Genomic DNA, 26,630 nt, shown 5'->3' on the forward strand with positions numbered 1-26,630 from the left:
AGCAGTTTTGCTCATATGGCTATAGTAAAACCTTGTTAACACTCTAGAAGTCACATTTATTGTCCAATCTTCATGAAATTGGGTCATAACATTTGTCTCAATAATAGCTCGGTTGCGTTTGAAAAAGGTGTTGGTGTGTTGAAAATATGGCCGCCAGGGGGCAGAGCAGTTTTCCTAATATGGCTATAGTAAAACCTTCTCAACACAAGGTTCACAAGGTCAGGAAACTAGCCCAATGTTCATGAAACTTGGTCAGAACATTTGTTCTAATGATAGCTCAGCTGAATTTGAAAATGGTTCTGGCCCGTTGAAAAACATGGCCACCAGGGGGCGGGGCAATTTTCCTTATATGGCTATAGTAGAACCTTGTTAACAATCACATGTATAGTTCAATCTTTATGGAACTTGGTCACAACATTTGATCTCATGATAGCTCGGATGAGTTTGAAAACGGTTCCGGTCCGTTGAAAAACATTGCCGCCATGGTCGGGGATGTACCTTAACACTCTAGATGTCACATTTATAATCTAATCTTCATGGAACCTGGTCCGAAGATTTGTTGTAATGATAGCTCGGCTCAGTTCGAAAATGGTTACGGTAAGTTTGAAAACATGGCCGCCAGGGGAGCGGAAGTTTTCCTAATATGACCATATTAAAACCCTGTTAACACTCTATTTGTAATGAGGATGTTGGTGCACAATCATGATGATGATGATGATGAAGATGATGATGATGATGGAATTGGTGGTAATGATGATGATGATGAGGAGAAGGATGATGGTGATGTTGATGACGATGATGATGGCGGTACAATAGTGTTGATGGATGACTGCTTAAATAGAAAATGTGATGATTGTGTAACACTCTTTCGAAATCGGCCCCAATTATATGGGCACCTCCATCGAAGACCTGTGTCTTGATTTCATATGGACAGTATTCATAAGATAGATTACAACTTGAAACATTTTAGGCCTTCATATTGCAGTCAGTCAGTGGTTTGTGTATGATTATCAAAGATTTATGATTTTAACAGGTTTAATTGTTGTTTCAATTAGAAATATCATTGCAAGGTGAGTCTAAAAACTGGTAAAGTTGTTTAAAAACACTCAAAAAAGGTGAACAATTGGTAGTGAACAAAAACAATTCATTACAGCTTATTAGAAGCACACAAACGGTTTGGTTGAACAGAAAATGTGTCTTGGCAGCTGTTATTGCAAAAATAATTGATGTATTCTACATATTGTGTGTGCATTTAAATTACAAATTGTTTGGCAGTTGTTTTGATATGATAAATTGTCCAATGCCTTGTGTATGTTTACTTTTATATTTGCACACCTTTTTATCTATGGGAAAGATCAAGTGAATTGTTATGCCCCCGGATCGATAGATCGGGGGTATATTGTTTTTTTATCATGTCTGTCTGTCTGTATATCTGTCCCAAAACTTAAACCTTGGTTAAAGTTTGATAACTTTTGCAATATTGAACATAGCAACTTGATATTTACCCTGCATGTGTATCTCATGGAGCTGCTCATGAGTGCTGAAAAGTCAAGGTCAAGGTCATCCTTCAAGGTCAAAGGTCAAATATCATTGTATTTTTCTTTCTTAAAACTTTAACCTTTATCTCCTGACTACTTGTCAGTCCAGTTTATTCCCAAGAATTCTGTCCATTCCCTTAATACCAGATTAAGTAATAAAGGTGCTTTCTTTGTACCAAAGGTTGAAGGAAATGGGAAGAGGTCCTTCAGTTACTTGGGTTGCACATTGTGGAATAAACTACCATCTTTTATAACCCAGATGACATTATTGTCCAGTTTTAAATCTGCAATCAAACAACATCTTTTATACAGAGTCTTTTAATCTATTTTAAGTTGCTATGCTATGTTGTTAAATGTTGACATTTTCCTTTCCCAATGTCTTATCATTTCGGATTAATAATACATTCATACTTAATGTGACTTTTAAATTTTTGTTTGTTGTAGTAACCTTAATTTTTTTAATTCATCCAAATTTATATGTGATATGACGATCATAATTGATACATTTGTGTCCATTGATCTGAATCTCAGTATTATATTTCATGTACTAATTATGATTAAAATAGTATTTAGTATTAATTTATTACTAGTGCCTCTCTATGTCGTGCCATCAACAATCAAGGACCATAATGGAAATAAGGGATATTGCTCTTTTTGTGTAATCCTTGGTGTTAGTGTGCATGCCATAGTGCATTATATGCATGTACTTTTCAATTATGATTGTTTTTAATTCATATTGTTTTATGCACATGTTGTTTCAATGCATTGTGAGTATGTATGCTATCTCCGAAATAAATCTATCTACATGTATCTATCTATCTAACCTTCGTTAAAGTTTTATCATAACCTTTTTAATATTGAACATAGCAACTTCATATTTGGCATGCATGTGTATCTCGTAAAGCTGCACATTTTGAGTGGTGAAAGGTCAATGTCAAGGTCATCCTTCAAGGTCAAAGGTCAAAAATTAAAAAAAAATGTCATTTCTTAATTCCATCTCTTACTTACTTCTCGCGGAGCTGCACATTTTGAGTGGTGAAAGGTCAAGGTCATCCTTCAAGGTCAATGGTCAAATATATGGTTTCAAAGCGGCGCAATAGGGGGCATTGTGTTTTTGACAAACACATCTCTTGTTGTACTTTAAAAGAAGATCAATTTTGAATTTCTAGTACAAATTCTCATAATCATTTACTTCTTTAAAACCGACTTTGATATATGATTACAATTCAACATATTGTATTTAATTATGCATAAACATCTATTGAAAAAATACAGTTGTTTTCGTTAATAAAAACTGTTCTTGCAACAACAGGTTGTAAATAGTAATTCATTTTAACATCATAAGATGCTGACACGTTTATCTCATGATCTCAAAGCGGAAGAATTTGTGGACAAAAATGTGCTTCCATTTTCTTTGGCTGATGCTCATTATTAAATTACTGTCCTCATTTTACTTTTTTCCAAACTATAGCTTTGTCGCAACGGGTAAAAAATGTCTATTTAAAAAAAAACATGATCACACACAAAACTACTTATAACGCATATATGTACATTGTATAATATCTGTCAAAACAACAAACCCGCAGCAAACCTCGCTTAAGGTTAATGCTACTAAGGTGAGCAACCCAGGGCCACCGTGACGCTCTTGTTTAAATTATGCCCTGTAGTGAAAACTGGCAACACCCTATTGATTGCATAAAGTAATATATTCTTCAATGATTTGTGGTAAATTCTCTGAAACAACAATTCCAAGCGCTATAGAGGATATTTGTTCATGTCAGTGTAAGATCGTTTGTTATTTCAGAAAATATATTTTCACGAGTGGCTTGTTGTTTTTTCATTGATCACTATTTACATTTATTGGTATCCAAACTACAAAAGTATTTTCCCTATTTGTATCCAAACTACAAAAGTATTTTCCCTATCAGTAAAATTTTGCGTAAATGTACAGCCTCCTACGGGCTGTTTCCCAATGGCAATAAGTAGCATATTTTCCACAAATATGCCCAAAATTTCCTAAGGAAGTTGTCAAACTTTTCTAATAAACTCAATAATTGATAATATGAGTTTAATATACTGAAATGTAATTATTTAGCTCTTTTGTATTTTTTTTTCAAAGTAGTTTAACGTCCAAAAAATACACTCTTGTAGCAATGTTATTTATTAATAGCGTTTCATCTTCCCCAATTTTATGGTTTATCGCGCTTTTTTCCCAAACAAAGAGGCACAAACTGTAAAATATAAAGCAAAACAATATTCACTGCCTATAGCTGCAAACACCAATTGTGAGACCTTAATGGAAGAATGTTATTAACTTTTTTAAGTATTATATATGACACACTTATAATTATTCTAATTATACTTGAATTGAAGAACAAAAACATTTATACAGCAAGGGAAAATGTTATGTACATAGATGAATTGTCTGTTTGGTATTCTTGTGCTTACATGTATTAAATAAATGATGTTTTGTCCTTCGAAATGTTCAATTTTCATGATTTACATCGTTTTACTATCTTGACAACTGTATTTATTGTAAATATTTTGATTCAGTCACCCGTTTAGCAAACAGATAAACGAAAACATTTTGCCTCAAATAAATTTTGGTCCAGTGTTAGCACTTAGGGATTTTTAAAAGTTTAGAACAAAAATCAGTTCATCTGGAAAATAAATAATCTTATGAGATTGTTAGAAGGCTCGGTTATGCTTCTGTTGACATCTTCATATTTGAGGTACTATAAATACCCATGCTTTATTCACTTTTATACCAGATTAAGTAAAATCCAGTGAAAGAGATGGATTTACGAATGTAAAGGTATGTTTACAATTATTAACAACAGGGACATTAACATTTAGCGAATTTGTTGACGTTCTTAATGTGATAATGACTTTCCAGAAAACTTAAGTCGGAATTGTAATTGTCTACAAAGAAATAACATAGCATTGTTAATATTTTGACACTTGGTGTCCCTAATCTAATATATTTTGTTAGTCATAACGTTTTTTTTTGCTAGCATTAGCACTTAATATATACAAATGAAGTCATTAGTAAATAATGTGATGCTAACTTACTAAGGATAGAATAAATCATTATTTAAATACATATTTGTCAAGTTTTGTTACCCTAGTTTTTTTTCAGTTTTTCCTTACTTAAGTATGCTAGTAACAAACACTGTTACTTTCCATTATGATGTACCTGGAAGATTGTTTTACTTGTAACTCATACATTATAGATCGGTTTATAGTAGGGATGGCATCGAATACCTATATCGGTATTCGAATATTCGCAAATCCATTCAATCGAATATTCGAATATTCGCATAAAACGGCTGGTTGGATAAACTTCTATTACTCAGTTTCTTATCCAGTTCGGATATTTAATATAAATTGACACAGAAATACAATTGAATATACAATTGTTTTGTTGAGAAATAGAAAGAAAATGTAGCTTAATTGTAAAAAAAAACTTTGTTAAAGCCTATTTAAGCGAAATATATCAGAAAAGAGTGAAACTTGTTCTGTGTTAACTTCCATTGCTTTTTAAGTTATATCTGTATGCTGAATACGAGGCTGATTGTTAACGTTGATATCAACTTTATAGTGAAGGAATGAAACTTCAACTATGTCACCGTGTGCAACTTTATTGTGGCGTTTATTCTTTTGCCAGAATGGAAAGAACTCTTTAGCAAATAAATCCTCATTTGTGTATGTATTTCCTATACCTAAAAAAGTAACTGCTAGAGCAAAAGAGCAATGTGATCAAAAATTGACACTTGCTTTGTGGAATGATGTCTTTTTTTCTGTTATGGTGACAACTTAATAATTAAGTTATACTCCTAAATGGATGAAACTTCATACACATGTCTGATTATATGAACATGCATTTGGGTATAGTAGAAGACAGATCTGTGAAGCATGAGTTATTCCATTGTAAACTCGACCTTCCGGCTCATTTGTAAAATAATTGTTCAAGCCCCAAAAATAAGCAATCATAGGATAATTTTGCAGATTAATTTTACTGGCATTTATTGGATTGTCTGTTGAATACAATGTCTAGACACCCGTTTAAATGTGCGGGGCTTGGTGACTTTAATACACATTTCTAATGATTGGTAGAACATAAAAAGGACCAAACTTAAAAAAAGAACTTCTGTATTAAATAGCAATTAAGTTAAACCATGATTTATGAAGCATAGAAATAATGATACAGTGCTTTTTTTTCAACAAAAATTATTGTTAGTGAACCCAACTTTTATGACCAAATACGTAATCTGCTCTCTAATTAATTTCCACATGATGTGAATAACTAATAGCACACTTTACCCAGTAACTAAGGCAAATAACTGTGGATTGAAATAGTTTCGATTTAAGTAATCTTCGGGTGTAACGGAGGGGAAGTTTTATCACATGGTCGCCGTGGTGTAGGGAGCAATTATTGGTGTTTGGTCATTTCTTTTAATACAAATTTGTTAATGCATAAATTGAGGAATTACATGTAATGTGCAGAAACATTGCTCCCTCTGAAAATAGATTCAGTTTAAATGTTGCAGAAAATTTGAGTTCAGCATCATTATTTTGCCATAAAAGATCAGGGATTTGGTTCTTTCTTTATAAAGTATCTGTAAAATGTACTTTCCAAATAAAGGAAAAACTACAAAATTCCCCATGCGAAAAATTCCCAAAAAGGACGTAAAAATTCGTCAAATTTGTTTTTAAAAAGTGCATTCTTTGCAAGTAAACGAGTAAAAAGAGCGCGGAAGTGAACATTTCAAGAAAAAGGCATATATAGGTATATTTGAATTGGATTGCGCACTTTATACCAAGCAATTAAAAAGACCCATAATTGCCATTATGAAGATTTCACGACGGGAATTTTTCCCAAATGTCAGGACTTTTCATGCTAATTGTTCCTCCTTCACCGTGAATAACGGCCATGTAATTGGTACGGTCCGGAAACTTTTCCTAATGTGGTTGCAGAGATTGCTTGAGGTAAATAACACCGAAAGAAAAAACTGCTCTCAGTTGTATTTTCATTATACTATTTTTCGGCGTAAGCTGTATTAAGCCAGCTTTTCACCCTGACTTGACCTTTGTAAGTGTCCAATAATATTCAAATAAAATTTCCCGCGGCTAGATACGAATGAATACACTTCATTTATTCCATTGGCTGATTTGAGTATAACACCAGAACATTGGAAACATATCCGCGTCTTTGTAACACTGTTTTACTGCATGAAACAATTTTAGCTCTAATGAAAAGGCTCAATAGATAGAACAGTTTTACAATCAATTTTCGACATAAATACAGTTTGTGCGTTCACCTTTTTTTTCAGAGAATTACCAGCGCAAAAGCGTTTATACTAAAGGCTATATTCTCATATTTAGTACTTACTTGCATTGCATTTCAACCCGCAAGGTTTCGGGTCAATTCGCGGCCAGTGTTTGAAAGTCAGAGTTTATATACAGTTCATCACCGGAGTTCGCAGAAGGGGTTGCGATCTTTTCATTGAAGGAAAAAATTGGAATCTATGCTATTTTTGTTTGATGGAGTAAATAGTTCGTTTAGTCGCTTTGTCGATAAATCAATATTTTAGGCACAGCTGTTGCCTAGGACGTGTACAGTTGGCGTAAACAAGCCGTCGTTTCAGCAGCAGAATTGTTACCTAACTTTAATGCATTGCATTCCAATCCGCAAGGTATCAAGGTCAGTTTGCGGTCAGTTGCAGAAATCTTTATATAAACGCCGTCTCGTAAACTTTGTGCACTTGAAGTCTGTTTTCATCATAAAGATACTAAATAAAGGTATTCGGCGATATTATTGTGGTATGTCAATCATCGATTTTTAATATGTTTTCAACATTTGCATGATAAGGACCAATTTTGATAAAATTAATTAGAAATATTTATCCATTTAGACCAGTTTATTAAGCATGAGCACAATAATTCACTATGCTATAATTATGCAATTAAATAAGATTCGAGTATTGCCGGCTGACCTATATACACTTGTTTATTTTCATGTTTCTTGTGTTTTTCTATTCTGTAAATATAGATATCTGAGTAATAATATCACATAAAGCAAAATAAGCCACGAAATCTGGCGCAACACCCCGTAATTGATTTGCTTGTGATGTAGCTAAGAACTGCGCAGAAAAAAGGCATCCGCTACTTTTTATCTCATAGAGATAACTTTTGATCGTTCATAAACATCGACCACAATCAACGCCGTATATCTTTTTTAAAGATATTTCCTGTTCATATTTCAAATATTTCAGGTTTTCAGAATGTGCAGCGCAGTCAGTGCAAAGACATCCTTTGTATGTCTCCTAGCATTATGCCTATCCTTCGGCATATTTGGCCACGAAGGTTACCACTATGATGACCATTTCCATGGTGACATTGAGCCTCCTGTTGCAAAGGAAATTCCAACAAGTTCGGTGGCCTCCAATAATGTGTATCCAATGGATACGGACTTTTTTCTTCAGAAATTACTTAAGAAGTATGGAAACGGTTCGGTAATGTCTAGCAAAGGGTTTTTCCACCTTTTGTGCCATCTGGGTATTGGTGGCAGGTTTATGCTGTTAAATGCCTCAGACTGTGAAGACCATTCCCATCAGTACAGCCCGCTTGAAAATGGGTCATCATTCCACGATCATTATGATCATAAATTCCATGAACACTCCAATAATACTGATGATCATGACCATGATCACCATAATCATAAACAGAGTGATCATGAACTGCATGAGGGCCATGAATATGTAAATGAAAGTCAACATAATGATTATAAACATGAGAACCATGATCATTCATCGGATATTGCTACAGCTGAAATTCATGAGGGTCATGATCATGAAAACTACGATCATTCACACAATGATGCACCAGAAAACAACAAGCAAGTTGGGACTTCATTGAAAACTACCCCCGAAAAAACAACAGTTTCGACCACTATACGGTCTACATTCACTATAGGGTCTACAAAAAATAAAGCTAGTAAAACAAATAAAATAAAAATCTCAACTGCTATGCCTTCCACAAAAGTTATGGGCACCACAGTTTCTAAAGATCATGTTGATCATCCTGAGGACACAATGGGTTCTGGAAGTCGGTCACAAAATGCAAAATTAAAGAGAACACGTCGAGCTGAAACTTCACAGGTATGTACTTATATAATTTAGTATATTAAAAAATGAGAACATCAAACAAGGTACTGATTGTCAAGATATAAACATTGACATTGAAGCTCAATCTTAATTTGAAAAAAGTACCACACGCTGGGAAAACCTGGCTTAATTCATTTGCAGAAAGTGTCGCCTTAAATTTCGATTTGAAGTCTAAACATCATGTAAAAGAGACCTTCTTGTAAACGCAAATTCCCATTAAATTGACAAATGCCGTCCATGATATGCTAGTGAAGACTGCACAGGATAATCTGAGGCTACCATTCACGCACGTGCATTTAACCCAGTTTTCCCAGAGTTCTGCTCATTAATGAACCGCAGTCTGAAGAAACTTCAGCCAGAACAGTTACATGCGTGTGGGTTTATTTAGTGCAAAATAACTCCATTGTCTTACCACATTAATTGCATGGGGATTTGTCATTAAATTAGCATTTTCTCAGGCTATCGTGCACATACCTCTGATTCAGGACGGGATATTGTCACAAAATGGCAGGTAAATGTTCACTTACTACTGACAAATTGCTTGGATTGGCTAATCTTGCTCAGGCATTGTATAAATTACTTAGCCATTACATGACTAAAATATACTGTAATTGTTGCAAAAACACAAGTAAACATCCACAAAGCTGAAAAAATATTTGTGAACCCTGGAATTAAAGGCTAGTGCATATTAATATTTTTTCAAAATTCAGCAGTAAATTAACTTATATGATTTTGGCGGCCATTAATAGTTATTTTATTCAACATTATTTGAGGATAAAGCTTTGATGTAATGTTAGTTGAATACTAAAAACATTATATGCCAGAAACACTGTATTGGTTTACATTTATTTGCAGCAAGCTGAATAATAATTGGTTTGTTTTAGAGGACCGTGGAAATTATCTTTCAAATGTTTCAGCTGGCAAGTTAATAAGATAACTAAACATAGTTCAATAAATATACTTTTTAAATCAGTTTAAAAAAGGGTAGAATACTAGTGCTCCAGCTAGGCCTTTATTCACCTTGTCCATAGGTATGTGCAGGTCGACGCAATCCGTCTCTATACATACAAAATATTATGTGTTAGTAGCACAAATATGAGATAATATTTTCAGAGAGACATACAAACACATTATGTTTACAACTACTTATATATGGACATTATACAAATCATACCACAAGAAATTATTGTATTATAATAAAATTATACACACACAAACACAAATATTTTTTAACTAGCTTGTAGATTAGTAAAGAATATCATTGCTAATGTACACAATATAAGAAAAGAGAGGAACAAAATAGGCATGGCATAAGTATAAAGTGTTTTTTTGTGTGTTCAAAATCGGGGCAGGTATCTGGCCCCATTCCCAATGGAAAAAGAATATATTTTCCCCAAACTGGACCTAAAAATTCTCAATTGAAGGTTTAAAAAATAAAGCAACATTTTGTTAATCTCCCAAGCAGCTCCTCAAGTTAAACTTTATTTAAGTAAATATTTTAAATACTTTAATTCTCATTTTTTAAGCATTAGTTAACAAAAAAAACAACAACACTAATTTCAAAACGCCTCGATTTTTGACAATCCCATGGGACCCGGCCCCACTCCCAAAATGGTGAAAAAAACACTGGTGTACTTTTATTTATATTAAGTAGTACATATTTTTGTATCAATAAATAATATTGCCCTTTCCTTTAAATGTGTCCTTTAGCAATTGATTACAATTGGTTTAATAATTATTTAAACAGTATATTCTAACAATTATTAATAATGTAAAATTTAATATTCAACATGCAGCATTTCGGATAGGAGCCCACGCTCGAAAGTCCCATTTTTACAAATAACCGCGCGCTCGAAGGTGCCAATGTGCCATTTTGACAACCCCCCCCCTGCCCTTATCATTTGCAAATAAAAGATGGAACCTTAACCTATTTAACCTTACTTATGCTTGACCAAGGCTTATTTACTCTTTTATCTTGGGCCTTATTAAGCATTACCAAATTAATTTCAATTGTGTATAGGCCCTTTCCAGTGTTTTAAGTAATGGTGTTCAATTGTTGTCAATTTGTGTTGTGAGCTCTTAATTCCTGTATAATCTAGAGGTCACATTTTTGATCCAATCTTGATGAAACCTTATCCGATTGTATATTTTAACAATAAATGTATCTTAGCCAAGTTCAGATCTTGGTCACGGATCAATTAAGATTGCATTCAGTTAATATATCTAACAAGCCATGCAATGACCTAATTATCCATTGCACACTATTTACTGTTTGTATTCATACATTTAAATTCATGAATTGACCTTTTAATTGTTAATTTTATCTTAAAAATAATTAAATTTACCATGATTAGAACTAATGTCATTTATTTTTTAATCCCCTTCGTTTCAAGTTTATACCTGAAACATGTTGCATGTGTACGCTTTCAGTGTCTGGAGGCAAGCACAATGTTAAGTCTGATCAGCACTGACCCCGAAGGTGGTATCAAAGGAGAGTTTTTTAAGGATCTCTGTCCGTTGCTCATCTCCCAGATTGAAACTGACGCCTGTCACATGCTGCACAATGATGACGGGCATCAGTACCACGAAAAGGGCAATGACGATCATAACCACGATCATAATCACGAGGGTCATAATCACGACGAAGATCACAATCATGGGGAGTCTTTGGCACCTTCTGTATCGTTGGCACAAATACCAGCCAAAGGTAACTTGCGGATTTTTTTCAGACCGTAACAAGTGTTTAAACTCATTCGTACGCCTACACCCATACAAGTTTGGGGTATAAAATGGATAATATGAACATTTTCCAGAGTGAGTGTGTGTGTGTGTGTGTTTGTGTGTGTGTGTGTGTGTGTGTGTGTGTGTTTGTGTGTGTGTGTGTGTGTGTGTGCGCGCGTGTGTGTGTGTGCATGTGTGTGCGTGCGTGCGCGCGTGTGCGTGTTTGTGTGTGTGCGTGTGTGTTCACTACCTAAATCGAGGTCACATTCACACGAAACTATTGAAAAGATTCAACATATACATCAGCAAAGTATAACACCTTCAAATTGTTTTCCAAATCTATTACACCACTATCCGTTTGAATGTTTTTTTATTTTATTGAATATTTCAGACAAAAGTTTTGTTTAAAAAATGTGACCATGACTTTGATTACCTTTAATAATCTTACATAAACTTTGGCCAATATTGAAAATAAATGTTTACATGTGTGAACACATTTGTAATCCATGTTTTGGATATGTATTGGAAACTTGTCAACTGTAACTACTAGGCCTGTCTCGAAAAAATCTTATATAAGCATGTAAATTTAGGATTGAACATGCGTAAATCACATATTCATTATGTTTATATCAGGCACTGTTCTTTACATGTAAAGGAGTTGAAACACAGAGCTCTGCTCATGCTGCTATCTAATTAGGCAATTGCCACTGAGTTACAAACATTTTTGCATGTTGTTACTCTGGATTCATGAAGCAAGTTTGGTTGTCACGATATTGTTTTTTATGGCCTATTGACAGGATTTTTAAATGGAATGGCCTTCACTTTTATAAAGTAAAAAAGATGGCAAATATTCATGAAATTGGTATTAATTACATTGATTTTTGTTTAAAATTTTACACGTAGAAAGAATGACTACATACATGAACATTCCATTTAACGTATATATAAACACGTGAAATTGCAAACTTTGATTATGTGAGTATCTATATATTGTTGAATATTATATCAATTTATAAAAGACTATTTTTGTTTTGAATGTTAAACTTTTCCTTTAAAAAAATCTCCAACATATGACAATGACCAAGTTTGGAAGAAATGTCTTTTTTAGTGAACTGCCTCATAAGAATAGACTGTTATTACATTTAAACATGAATAAAACAAAATCAAAACGTGTTACTGTGTTTTTACAGTATCACCAGAGATGGATACTAATGATTTACAATGGGTCTCCCACACCGGCAACCATCTTTAGTATTTTGGTTGCCCAGCTGAAGACTATCGAACTCCATACCTTAGTGTTGTGTCATGTGTATCTAATACGTTCTTTAAATAAAACAAGAGCACCGCCTTGCGGGTGCAGACCGCTCATCTATTTTCTTTTTAAAGGTGAAGGGACTCTCATTTTCAATCACAAAGGAGGGAGGGGTGGAGTGAAGAGGTGTGTATAGTGTGGGTGTGTGGACATATTACATTATTTTCTAAAAATGCGATTTTTTTTTATAAAATTCGGGGGGGGGGGGAGGGGGGTGCGATGGTTGGACGGTATTTCAAATATAAAATAATTATAAAAAAATTGTGTTTTTAACCGTTTCAAAAAAAATGAAAAAATAAAATTGGGGGGGGGGGGTATAGTGTGAGGGTGTGGTGGTCATTTGTGAGATGATCTTAAAAAAAAAGGGGGGATTCGGGTGGTGGGAGGGGGGGGTAGGGAGGTATTCTTGGGTGCGATGGTTGGACGGTATTTTAAACATAAAATAAAATAAAAAATATTTGGGTTTTTTAACCGTTTAAAAAAACAATTGGGGGGGGGTGGGGTGGGGGGTATAGTGTGAGGGTGTGGTGGTCATTTGTGAGATGATCAAAAAAACAAAAACATTTAGGGGGGGATTCGAGTGGGGGGGGGGGAATTCGGGGGGGGAGGGGGGAAGGGCACAGGGGATGGTTTGGGTGGAGTCTATTGTGGTATGTCAGGTAAGAGTAGTTTTGTCAAAGTATCAATCAAATCTAATCATAAATAAAGAAGTTATGGCAATTTTAGCAAAATTTAATAAGTTGACCTCGAGAGTCAAGGTCATTCAAATGTCAAGGTAAAATTCAACTTGCCAGGTACAGTAACCTCATGATAGCATGAAAGTATTTGACGTTTGAAAGCAATTGCCTTGATACTTCAGAAGTAAAGTGGATCGAAACACAAAATTTAACCATATATGCAAAGTTACTAAGTAAAAAAAGGGCCATAATTCCGTAAAAATGACAACCAGAGTTATGCAACTTGTCCTTTTACTGTACCTTTATGATAGTTTGCGAGTGTTCCAAGTATGAAAGCAATATCTTTGATACTTTAGAATAAAGTGGACCAAAACACAAAACTTAACCAAATTTTCAATTTTCTAAGTATAAAGGGCCCATAATTCCGTCCAAATGCCAGTCAGAGTTACATAACTTTGCCTGCACAGTCCCCTTATGATAGTTAATAAGTGTTGCAAGTATGAAAGCAATAGCTTTGATACTGTAGGAATAAAGTTGACCTAAACACAAAACTTAAACAAATTTTCAATTTTCTAAGTATAAAAAGGGCACATAATTCTGTCAAAATGCCAGTCAGAGTTACATTACTTTGCCTGCACAGTCCCCTTATGATAGTCAGTAAGTGTTGCAAGTATGAAAGCAATAGCTTTGATACTTGAGGAATAAAATGGACCTAAACATAAAACTTTACCAAAATTTTCAATTTTCTAAGTATAAAAAAGGCACATAATTCTGTCAAAATGCACGCCAGAGTTATCTAACTTTGCCTGCCCAGTCCCCTCATGATAGAAAGTAAGTGTACCAAGTTTGAATGCAATAGCATTGATACTTTCTGAGAAAAGTGGACCTAAACGCAAAACTTAACCAAAATTTTCAATTTTCTAAGTATAAAAAGGGCACATAATTCTGTCAAAATGCACGCCAGAGTTATCTAACTTTGCCTGCCCAGTCCTCTCATGATAGTTAGTAAGTGTACCAAGTTTGAATGCAATAGCATTGATACCTTCTGAGAAAAGTGGACCTAAACGCAAAACTTAACCGGACGCCAAGGCCGACGCCGACGCCAAGGTGATGACAATAGCTCATAATTTTTTTTCAAAAAATAGATGAGCTAAAAAGATAACTTAACAAAAGAATTGCTTACATGACACACTTTCTGTGTATTAAGTCTTAATGAGTTGATATGAGTCTGAGTTGAATCATTAAATTGGCCTTGAAAAATGAATATTATTAAACTAATTATGAATCCACAGTCGCCATTTTTATTGAAAGTTTAATTGCAGTGAATTGTTTTAAACTTAAAAAAGCTAGTTGCCGGGCCAGACTGCCAAGTTTTGAATTGATTTGCCCAGGCTAAAATCTACAGGCCCGGACTCACGGGAAACCACTCATTCCCATACCTTATATGTAACTTCAAGACAATGTTTACTGGTATTAAAGATACTATAAATGATATTAAGACACAAATAACCTGTAGTCAATATATATTTTGATATCTTTTATAGTGTGGGGATTCAGCTGCATTGCCGTGGTGATCATATCGCTGGTGGGGCTGCTAGGGGTGGCGGTGATCCCTGTCATGCAGAAGGTCTTCTACAACCACCTGCTACAGATACTGGTGGCCCTTGCTGTAGGGGCCCTGGCAGGGGACGCCCTTCTGCACTTGCTGCCTCATGTATGTGCAGTCAGTTTGTTAGTTGTAAAACCCTTTATGTAAGCTACAATAGCGTACGTTTACTTCTTAACGTAAAAAAGTAGTTACGGGAACGAATACTGGAAATGATATTCGAATATTCGTTTGTCATTATTCGAATATATTCGATTTTAAAACCTTATATTTAAATGTACGAACCTATGACCGTCCGAAGCAAATTACTATTCCTGATTGCCACAAATGCCACTATAAATCGTATCTTATGTGCAGCTTTGAAAAGTTGGATAATATATATTTGTTTCAGATCATTGATTATTATGCTCTTCTTTTTAAATAAATACTGTTTATTTTCATTCGATGTAAGATATTTCAAGAAAACACATTACCGTAATTCTAATTTATTACAATACTTCTAATTGATTTGGACTACTTTCCATCGATCATATGCATGCTTTTGGTTTCGCTATTTTTTCCGGAATGAAGAACCACGACGATTTAATTGGTATAAATTTGAGAAAATTAATTCTGATTAGATGATCATTGATTTGATATATGGATTGCGAAATTAAAACATATATGCCAGATCTCGACGGGACCGCGATTTGGTTGATTGTCCCGGCGTTCCGAGATAAGACAATGTGTGCCGATATTCGTTTAAACCTTCTTTACTCATAGTTATGAGTAAATGTATTATTCTCTATTCTCAAAATACTATGAAATACTCTTCATCATTATCAACCATATCATCATCATCCTTTCAACATCATTATCATACAAATAATTACCCAAAGACAAATAGGAGTGAGTGCTTGTATTTGACAGGACTTTCGAATAAAACAAAGAGAGAATACAAATTATAAGTAATAAAATTAAATATTCTCCACCACGTTATATACCTCTCCAACTGTCATTTAACTGAAAAGATATAATTACAAACATTTGTAAAAGCAAAAAAAATATATGATCCACAATCGGCACACTATGACCTTCAACAACGGTCAAATGACCACACAAGCCAACTGGATAATCAACATCTGGCACACCCTGGCCTTCACAAACGGTCAAATGACCACACAAGCCAACTGGCTAATCAACATCTGGCACTCTGGCCTTTACAAACGGTCAAATGACCACAAAAGCCAACTGGCTAATCAACAACAGGCACACTCTTGCCTTCACAAACTGTCAACTGACAACTCGGATAATACACAAGAGAATAAAACAGATATAATAAAACAATATTTACAAAATTAATGATAACTCTTAAAAACAAAAATGAAAAGCCTCAAAATTATAATCTTAATAATAATACTAACATACTACATAAACCATACCTTTATGTTCTCCAATACTTAATATACCATTCGAACTGTCCAGTTACTGCACTGCAAAAAATAATCTTGCAAAGATTGTTTATTTCATGTGGACATGCGTTCTAAAAAAGTACGGTATCCTAACACAAGCCAACTGGCTAATCAACATTTGGAACACTCTAGCCTTCACAAACGGTCAACTGACCACTCGGATAATACACAAGAGAATAAAACAGATATAATAAAACAATATTTACAAAATAAATGATAATTATTAAAACAAAAATAAAAAACATGATAATCATTATCTTAATATTAATAATAATACTGCATAAACCATACCTTTATGTTCTCCAATACTAAATATACCATTCGAACTGTCCATTTACTGTACTGCAAAAAATAAACTTGCAAAGATTGTTTATTCCATTTGGACAGCGTTCTAAGAAAGTACGGTCAACACAAGCCAACTGGCTTATCAACATAAGGCATACTCTGGCCTTCACAAACGGTCACAAACGGTCAACTGACCACACATGCCAACCGGCTTATACTCATCAGGCAACTATGGTCATCAACAAACTATCAACTGACCACTAATATAATAAAAAAAAGAATAAAACAGAAATAATAAAACAATATTTATAAAATTAATGATAAATATTAAAACACAAATAAAAACATCATAATCATAATCCTAGTAATAATAATAACATACTGCATAAACCATACCTTTATGTTCTTCAATACTTAATATACTATTCGAACTGTCCAGTTAACTGCACTGCAAACTGGCTTTCACAAATCAGATAGACTGGCTTTAATAAACGTTCAACTGACCATACACGTCAACTGGCTTTCAAAATCAGGCCACTATGCCGTAACAAATTGGTCCAAATTGGTCCAATGACCACAAGACACAGACACAAATACTAAACAAAAGTTACTAATGTTCTCACAATCAACACGTATTTTCTGCGCTTAAAATTAAAAACTTCCGACTTGACATTTGTTTTATTTTCAATTCACCAACACAGACATACTTTAAGCTACTGATCCATTGAAATAGCCTGAGCTAAAAATATATAATAGAACACTTAAAAAAAAATTGAACAACTAATTTGAAAATAACAAAATCCTTAATACACTCAAAAACAATGCTATAGGTACTCGGTCGGCTGGAAAACTCGTCAAATTATGGAATTTTTATCCATCAAACAAATCTCAAAGAAAACCTGTATTGATGCAAAGTTTAATTTCTGTGACTCTAAAAGGAATACCTTTACCCTCTGAGAATAATCCCTGTTGCTGAACCGTAACTTGGTTTTGTTCAATTAAACGCAAAAACGAGAAACTCTTTCAATTTTCGCGCTTAACCATAACCGTATTCTCGTTCTCTTCTAAATAATCTGTAAAGACCAACACCATTCCGTATTTATCAAACCTAAAATAATTTCATTCACTCAAAGTTCGTAAATGTAGTATTATCTTTTCACAAAATACTGTCAAATACTTATCCTCATCATCAATAACATCAGCATCATCACCATCATTAATAACATCATCATCAATAAAATCATCATTATTAATCTGGACAAGTTATTTTCTCATACATTACACAAAACAAAAACCATACCTTTCGAGCTACCCTCTTAATTTAATGTTACACTATTCATTATTTATCCTTCGAACTTTCCGGCTACTGTAGAAATAAACTTTGTAAACATTTGTAAATGCAATTTCAACATGTGTGTTGGGAATTTGTACATGTTACGACGCTTTCGCGCCATTGCGCGGAACGTCACGTTACGTTAACGTCATAACTGTGAGTTCGTTGTTCTTATACATTGAGATTTGAAATAGATTCAGAACTAGACACAACGCTGTCTTCCTTTTATACGATCACAAGACATTTTGGTGCCGTGACAAACTAGTCAAGAGTCGAAATATGCAGCTGAACAAGCTCATTGCGATGCGCGACGGTCATCGTCGCCTTATATCCAGAGAATTAGAGAGATTCGACTCAACCGAGTTAACGACATCAGAGTACGAGAGATTACTTCACTTGATTATGGAGGAGGCAGAAGAAGTGAGAACCCTCAACGATAAGATCGTCAACCATAACGATATCGAAGATTTATCGTCGGAACTTGTCGAGGGAAAATCATATTCATTCGACCTAGAGTTAAAGATACAAAGACTTAGAGATAATCTGAATAAACGTATCGGAAACAAAAAAGAAATTACATCGAACGTTTCACAAGACGAAAACAACAGTGGACAACCGGAACCCGATAAAGAAATTGTTTACGCATTGGACGAATACAGCCAGGTCTTTCAGAATTGAATCGGCACACACTTCAGGTATCTACCACGAAGAAGATGACCAACCAGAGTGTTTCGTTTCAAAAGTTGCCAAAATTATCTCTGCCGTCGTTCCACGGGGATATAGTAGAGTGGCAGACGTTCTGGGACAGTTTCGAATGTTCTGTACACCAAAACCAGGCACTATCAGACGTGCAGAAATTTGCATATCTTCGTGCATTAGTTCATGGGGCAGCGAGTTCATGTATAGCGGGATTCCAGTTAACAAACGTGAACTATATGAAAGCTATCGAGCTACTAAAACAATGATTCGGACAGCCAGAAAAGATAGTAGAGGCGTTGATGCAATCGCTGATCCAATTAGATCCACCAAAGAACACTCCTGATAGTCTTCAAGCATTTTATGATAGACTAGAGACCAGCATAAGAGGATTAGAATCACTAGAAGAGTGTCAAGAGACGTATGGGAATCTGTTGGTGCCTATCATAAGAGACAAGTTACCGACCGCAGTACGTCAAAGCATGGCACGTGATCATGGGACCAATCGCTGGAAGCTTCCCGACCTAAGATGTGCCATCGAGAAAGAGATTGCCATCATGCGAGAAGGCGACACACGGGAACTTCCGGTTTACGGCGCACATATGCCGACTGCGTCATTCCATACCGGAAGTAGATGTCCGAGGAAAAAACTCATGCAATCAAGATCAAACGAAGACATTAAACATCGGAAGGTGACCTGTCATTTCTGCGATGGAGAACATTTTGCAACAAATTGTAACAAGACAACCAACGACAGGGTTCAAATTGTTAAACAGAAGAAATTGTGTTTCAACTGTCTGTCAAACTCACACCAAGTAGCATTGTGTAAATCCCACAACAGATGTCGCAACTGTCAGCGAAAACATCATACCGCCATCTGTGAGCAGAGGAATACGCACTCTTCCCTGAATCCTGATGCCTCTCCATTCCAAGGCAGCGCTCAGGGCACATACAATTCTTCATTCTTCCACACAGGCAAGATCTTATGTTCTCCTGAAGACCGCCGTTGGCAAAGTAAGTTCCGACAACTGTATTATTGAAGCAAATATCTTGTTCGATGAAGGTGCTCAGAGATCTTTTATCACAGAGAAACTTGCGAATGAATTAAATGTTAAAGAGACTGGTACAGAGACAATCTACTTGGCAGCATTTGGTCATTCATCTCAAAATGTGCAGATAATGAAAACCGCCACAGTGCACGTTATCACTGACTGGAAGGAACGGATCCCGATTGACGTCCTAATTACGTCCACCATAGCCGTCCCGCTTCAGAACCTGCAGAAAAACATCACGTCCCTATCGTACCTTCGAGGTTTAAAATTAGCACACCCAGTTACTGGCCATGAGACGTTTGATATTGCAATGCTGATTGGTGCAGATGCTTACTGGAAGATAGTTCAGAATCACGTTGTTAGAGGCAACGGACCTACGGCAGTACAGTCGAAACTTGAGTATCTTCTTTCTGGCCCGCTGCCAAATACAAGCGCAGGGACAATACACCATATGTTGAACGTTATGACGTCACCTTTGATCACCGTTGACATAGCGCGATTTCGGAAATTAGAGTCCATAGGCAACACGCCGGAAGTGGAGGTGACTTCCGGTCCGAAAGAACTTCAAACATATATGGATACCTGCATAAATTACAAGGATAACCAATACAGGGTTAAACTGCCATTGAAAAAAGACAACCCACTATTACCAACGAATTACGATGCAGCCGTCACTCGTACGAAGTACATGACAAAACGTCTACGAACAGACCCGTACATGTTCCAGAAATACGACGATATTATAAATGAACAGCGAGAACGTGGATTTATAAAAGCCGTTGACTACCATACGTTATCGACTGTGATCACGGAAATAGAAGCTGTTATAAATGATCGACCTCTCACCTACATCAGTACCGCGCAGAGTGACTTGCAGCCGCTGACACCTTCTCATCTTGTTTCCGGTCGCCGAATCACAGTGCTACCCTACAGCCGTGACGTGGATTTGGATTCTCAAAATATCGTCACCAGAGAGAATATTTCCAAACGAACGCGAATGCAGCAAAAACTCATCGACGATTTCCGCTGCAGATGGAGAAGAGAATACCTCACAGCTTTACGCGAAAACCAGCGGATTTCCCGGCGTAATGAACAGACGATTAAAGTCGGCGACATCGTCATGGTACACGATGAAGGTCCACGGTCACGATGGAAATTGGCAAGGGTCGAGGCGCTCATCCAAGGCAACGATGGACGAGTACGAGCCGCAAACATTCGGACTGACGGGGGAATTACGAATCGCCCAATTACCAAACTATATCCATTGGAGGTCGGAGACGTAACAGTGTCATAAATTGACTGATAAATGTTGTTGCGAAAGACAATAATCGTGCTAAGAACGTTTTGTTTAAAATGGATTTACGTCTCTGATTTAATATTAATGTTGAATTTATAAAAGTATTTGTTTAATGCTTCGATATTTTAAGTGCATATTATTGTATTTCTATATGTTTATTCACATTTTGCGGCCCCGAGTATGTTGGGAATTTGTACATGTTACGACGCTTTCGCGCCATTGCGCGGAACGTCACGTTCCGTTAACGTCATAACTGTGAGTTCGTTGTTTTTATACATTGAGATTTGAAATAGATTCAGAACTAGACACAACGTTTTATACGATCAAAAGAAAATGTGTTTTGACGAATTTTGGTGAACTGACACGCGAACAAACTGGCTAATACGCATCTGAAAAAATCTGCCTTCAACAAACTGTAAACTGACAACGCGAGCCAACCGGTTCATTCACATCAGCCAATATGGCCTTTAATTAAATACATGTAATGTTCTCCAATATATTTAATACCCTTCGAACAGTACAATCTTCAAAAATAAAATAGAAACAAAAATGTAAACGTACGTTTTAGCAAGTTTGGTTAAAAAACTACACGCGCCAACTTGTTTTATCCACATCAGGTCAACTGGCTTTCACCAAACCATAAGCAAATTACACATGTTAACTGGCATTCAAAAAACGACCAAATACCATAAAAGCAAAATGTCTTGACACATCAAGCCAACAGGCCACCAAACAAGAACAAAAACTATTCACGAAAACAAAATGACTTACATTGCAAATAAATCAGGTTTACTTTTGTTATCATTACAGTACCTAATATTCAAAAGTGCATTTCACTATGACGAAACTAAATTTAACAAAACCAATAATTGCCTTTCATCTAAGTTGTAAAACAGCAGTCTAACTGTCAACGCTCTTTTCAAACCAAATGTATACCACAGTATATCCAAAATATATAATTAGCACATAATATGCATGCACCATTATTGACACCAACCTTGCAGGGAAAAAATAACGTCTTAAATTATAATGAAAAATATTATAACTCGAATGTTTTAATTCAACTTAAAGATTTTTTATTGCATACAACAATAACATATAAACTGTTGTTTTTTTTTTCAATATCCAGCGAACGAGATGTTATATATGCAAAACACTAACATGTTTTGAAAAAGTTTGCAAGACAAGTCTCTATAGCTGTTTCATATATAAATAGAATATCTAATTTCCGTAATATATCCATTGTTGATATTACATTCTAAATTCACAACTGGAATACCTGAATAGTTGAAAGATATGTACGCATAAATTTGCATCCGCTCATTATCATACCACGTCATATATCGCACACAACCATCGTGCTGAATTATAAGGAAATACGGCAGTTAATTGTAATAAATCGTTAGTTGAATCATACGTATGGAACTAATACAAAAACTTGTGACACATATATCACCTTACAAGAATTATATCTTAAAAAACAACAAATATAAAGCAAGCTGTTCGTAAAAACATGAGGGAGAGTGATCTAACTCTACTACCAATACAACCTGGAGTGGCAAACTATGTGGCCTTACTTCTACAAGACCATTACCTGTACGACCTTTTTTGGAACTTAAATAGTTTCAAGTTTACCTAATAGTCAAAGCAATTGATGTATCAGAATAGTTGGAACTAAACAAAAACAACAACACAAATAAAAATATTGAGCATGTTATTTAATATACTTTCAAAAAAGTTAACAGTGAACACAACCTGTGTTTATTTAAATCGGAACGTTGTTGCCAGTGTTATTAAAATAAACAGAGCCATCAAGTCTGACCTTTGCTCGAAGTTCCAGCTCACCATTCCACTTCTAGCAGAGAATCAGTCCTCTCAACGAAAAACTTCTTCTTGGCGACTCAATAGATTTGCAAATCATTTATACCCCAACACGAAAGACTCGTGCGCTTTAGCGCTCAATCTTTAACACAAAACCCGTGCAAGTTTCGCGCTAAACAATTACCATAATCTCTCTTCTTAATAACATGTATAAAGCCATTCTATACCGTATTTATCAAACCGAGAATAATTTCATATAAGTTCACAAAAAACGCTATTCAAGCTATATAAGGTACGGTAAGCTAAATGAATAAACCAATAAGTAGACTTATCAACTATGCGAGAAATAAATTTTAACTGAAACATAATTTTAGTGATGGTACGTTCATTAATTCTGTAACTTGAAACGATTGTAGATATCATTTTAAGTCCCCAATATTTAATGCTCTATGGCCTGAACATTAAATACATACAAACTTCTAAAATACAAACTCAAGTTAATTTGATGTTCAATGCAAGTGCTTTCGTTCCAAAGATTTATTTTATGTGTATTATACTTATTTCATATTTCAAATATAGAATCTATCTTTCAAAACGCAGTGTTGCAAACGCACACTTTTATTGCTTAAAACGTTAAACAGGCGGGATTCGATAATAAACTTCGTGAAATAATGTAAAAAGCATATTTAAGTTTCGTTTTATTGCTGCAAAACGTGCACTGCTATTGCATGAAACTGTATTTACCCGGGATTCGATAATAAATCTTGTGACATCATATATTAAACTGTATGTGTTCGTTTCGTCTTATTGCTTCGTTGCACCATACTTCGATCAATGTGAATTGAATCCGTGTCGCTAATGTAAATTTACCAAAATAGTTAGATCATCACGATAAATTAATGAGTTTTGCGTTTTAATGCGTAAACATCATAACCAGACAGATCCTTTCAAAGCCCCCTTAACACTCAAAATCAACGAAAATTTCGTAAATAGTTTCGTAAAATAAAGTGTACCCATAAAAAATCTGTGTTTTTATAATAGCAAAAACTTAAACGATAGATGTGGTCTGGTAAAATTGTATCTTGTTAAATCTATGTTACCAGTCCACATCTAGCGTTCGAATTTTGGCTATTGGTTTAAGGAACACAGATTTTGTATGGGTAAACTTTATGTTATGAAATAGTTTTCGAAAAATTCGTTGATTTTTAGTGTTAATGGGGCTTTAAATAATGTATTGTACCAAGTTTTTTAGTACAACGAGCATGGTGTCCATTAGGTAACAAGTAACCGCTTTTATTTGCTTTGATTTTATGGAGATTTTCTTTCAATAAGTTCTTAAAACCGTCCACCTCTCAGTCACTAAAGGTTTAAGCCCGTTGTTCGCTTATTTCTTTTGTGACAGAGTCAAAGGCTATATTGGCCAATGTTCGTCTTACAAATTGCGCGAAAATGACGTCATTTTCAGGTTTGCGTTGCTGGTAATTTCACAGTGGTAAGTTAACAAAGTCCAATGGTTAGGTTATAACGGAGTAACCATCGTTTATACAAATACAAATATATGGCGGTAGCATATGCGTGTAAATAATTGCGCTTATCAAGTAACTACAGCTAACATTAACCACTATTTATACACTTGACCGCTGAGGTTAAAAAACCTGTAAAACACAGATTTTTAAATGATTATCAATAAATGTTAATGTTTCACATTAATTGACTTTCATATTTGACTGATTTTCAGAAAATAATTTGTACATATTGCATTACTCAGAATTGAGAGAAAATTGACGATTGGTCCCTCTCCTTATACCCCCGTTTGCCATTTATCACCTCGTTCATTGGTGGCAGCTGTTATCAAAGCAATGACTTATAATGTAAACCACAACTGCGACTTTGTACATGTACTTTTTTGGCAGTGTCTTTGCATAACAATAGAATAATCGAATATGAATTTTGGATTCCAATATTCGGCCGATTTTCGAATATTCGAATATTCGGTCCCATTCCTATAAAAAGCCATGTTTTTCGGTAAAGTGCTTGTATTGGTATCTGTTAATTTTAACATAGCATATTAACTGCCCATTTACAAAGAGATAAATATAATAAATTTGTATAAAAAGAATGTCAACTTATAGAATAAAAAAACATTTGCAGTATTTTGAACATTTGGTCGCGTATTGTCATTATTTGAAAGATGTATTTTTATAAAATACACCGTATGGAATATGAATGGCCTTTTAGTTTGCACAATAAGTCAAACATGTCTAAACGACTTTTAAAATGATAAATAATGAGGCATTTAGATTAAGTGCAGTGAGCGGGTATGGCATTTTCCTGCAACAAAGGATTTTAAAATAACACCCCTGCTATTTAAGGTACCCATCAATACATATGAGCCGTCATCTGGGAAAACAGGGATAAATTCATGTCTTCAAAGTGTCCGCAAAGGCTACTCAGAAATTACAATTGACTAGATATTTTTTTTGTAAGAGGCTTCCTTTCAACGAACAATTCCATAAAACTAAACGAGTTGTCCCTGATAAGCCTTATAAACTGCATAGGCTAATCCGGGATGACACTTAATTCACATGCATTGACCCAGTTTTCTTAGATCACGGCTGATATAATGGGTAATACCATTGATATTCTGCCATGTGTGGCATTTTCATGATAAAACAATTTTATCTCAGGCCATGGCTGGTGGTCATGAAGGTGAAAAAGGCCATGACCATAGTAGCCATGGTAACGTTGAGTCACGTGCCCATGACCTGGGCCCCATCTACAAGGGGCTGTGTGGACTGCTGGGCATCTTCTTCTTCTTCATCATTGAAAGGGTGTTCACCATTGTGACTGAAACTAAACGGAAGGTTGGTTGATGTGCTTGTGTGTGTTACTATACAATGCATACTGTACCATTTTCCAAATAAAACATTTTGTGTATTGGCCTGAACTTGCCATTAGTTTTCATCCTTCTTAATATTTAAGTATAAAACTCGACCTGAATGTGTCTAAATACATAAACAACTTTGAGGCGAGCATGTTTATAAGCATAGAAATAAAGTTTTGCTTAAAGCCATCAGATTTCCTTACTCAAAGAGATTTGTTTAACATGCAATGAGGACTGTTGAATATTCATGCTTGAATTTCAACAAGTTACGGCAGAAATTACACAGCATATTTTACAAGGCCAGTTAGCTCAGTTAATAGGCTGGACACTAAATATGAGGAGGCCTGGTTTAATGTCCGGCTGGTTAATATAACTTTATTGGTGATTGGTCATCAACTATTTTCTGTGGCCATTTTCTTCCAGTGATTTTTGATCGCTTTATATTTTACAGCCTGTGCCTTATTGATTGAGAAAAAGCGGGAGAAACCATGGACTTTGGGAAAAATTAAGCAGTATTAATATGATTATAAATAATTGTATGACAATTGTTTATAAGTGCATATATAATTTATTTCTAAAATTCATATTATAAAGTGATAGGGAATAAAATTGCTGTGTAATAAACTGACTTATCCTGTTATTGAGATTATTGGAAAAGCTTGGCATATTTTTGGGAAATTTTTGTCAGATTTTTGTTATCTTTAAATGTTACCTTTTGCCATCGGGAATCATCTCTTTTTTACTTTTTGCAATTGCCTGTGAGAGGGTGTAATTTGGGGGGAAAAATCACT

At 35.0% G+C, this 26,630-nt stretch overlaps 1 protein-coding gene across 1 annotated transcript in view; it reads left to right on the forward strand.

The window, feature by feature from the left end:
• Nucleotides 1-26,630, forward strand: part of LOC127881304 (zinc transporter ZIP10-like) — an 84,077-nt gene that overhangs the window by 46,002 nt on the left and 11,445 nt on the right. Inside the window, exons 5-8 of the mRNA XM_052429053.1 lie at nucleotides 8,156-8,299; nucleotides 11,135-11,411; nucleotides 14,959-15,128; nucleotides 25,643-25,819. Coding sequence (XP_052285013.1) covers nucleotides 8,156-8,299; nucleotides 11,135-11,411; nucleotides 14,959-15,128; nucleotides 25,643-25,819 — 768 coding nt within the window. The remainder of the gene's footprint in view (nucleotides 1-8,155; nucleotides 8,300-11,134; nucleotides 11,412-14,958; nucleotides 15,129-25,642; nucleotides 25,820-26,630) is intronic.

Source organism: Dreissena polymorpha, chromosome 5 (assembly GCF_020536995.1).
Source record: "Dreissena polymorpha isolate Duluth1 chromosome 5, UMN_Dpol_1.0, whole genome shotgun sequence".
Lineage (NCBI taxonomy): Eukaryota > Metazoa > Mollusca > Bivalvia > Myida > Dreissenidae > Dreissena > Dreissena polymorpha.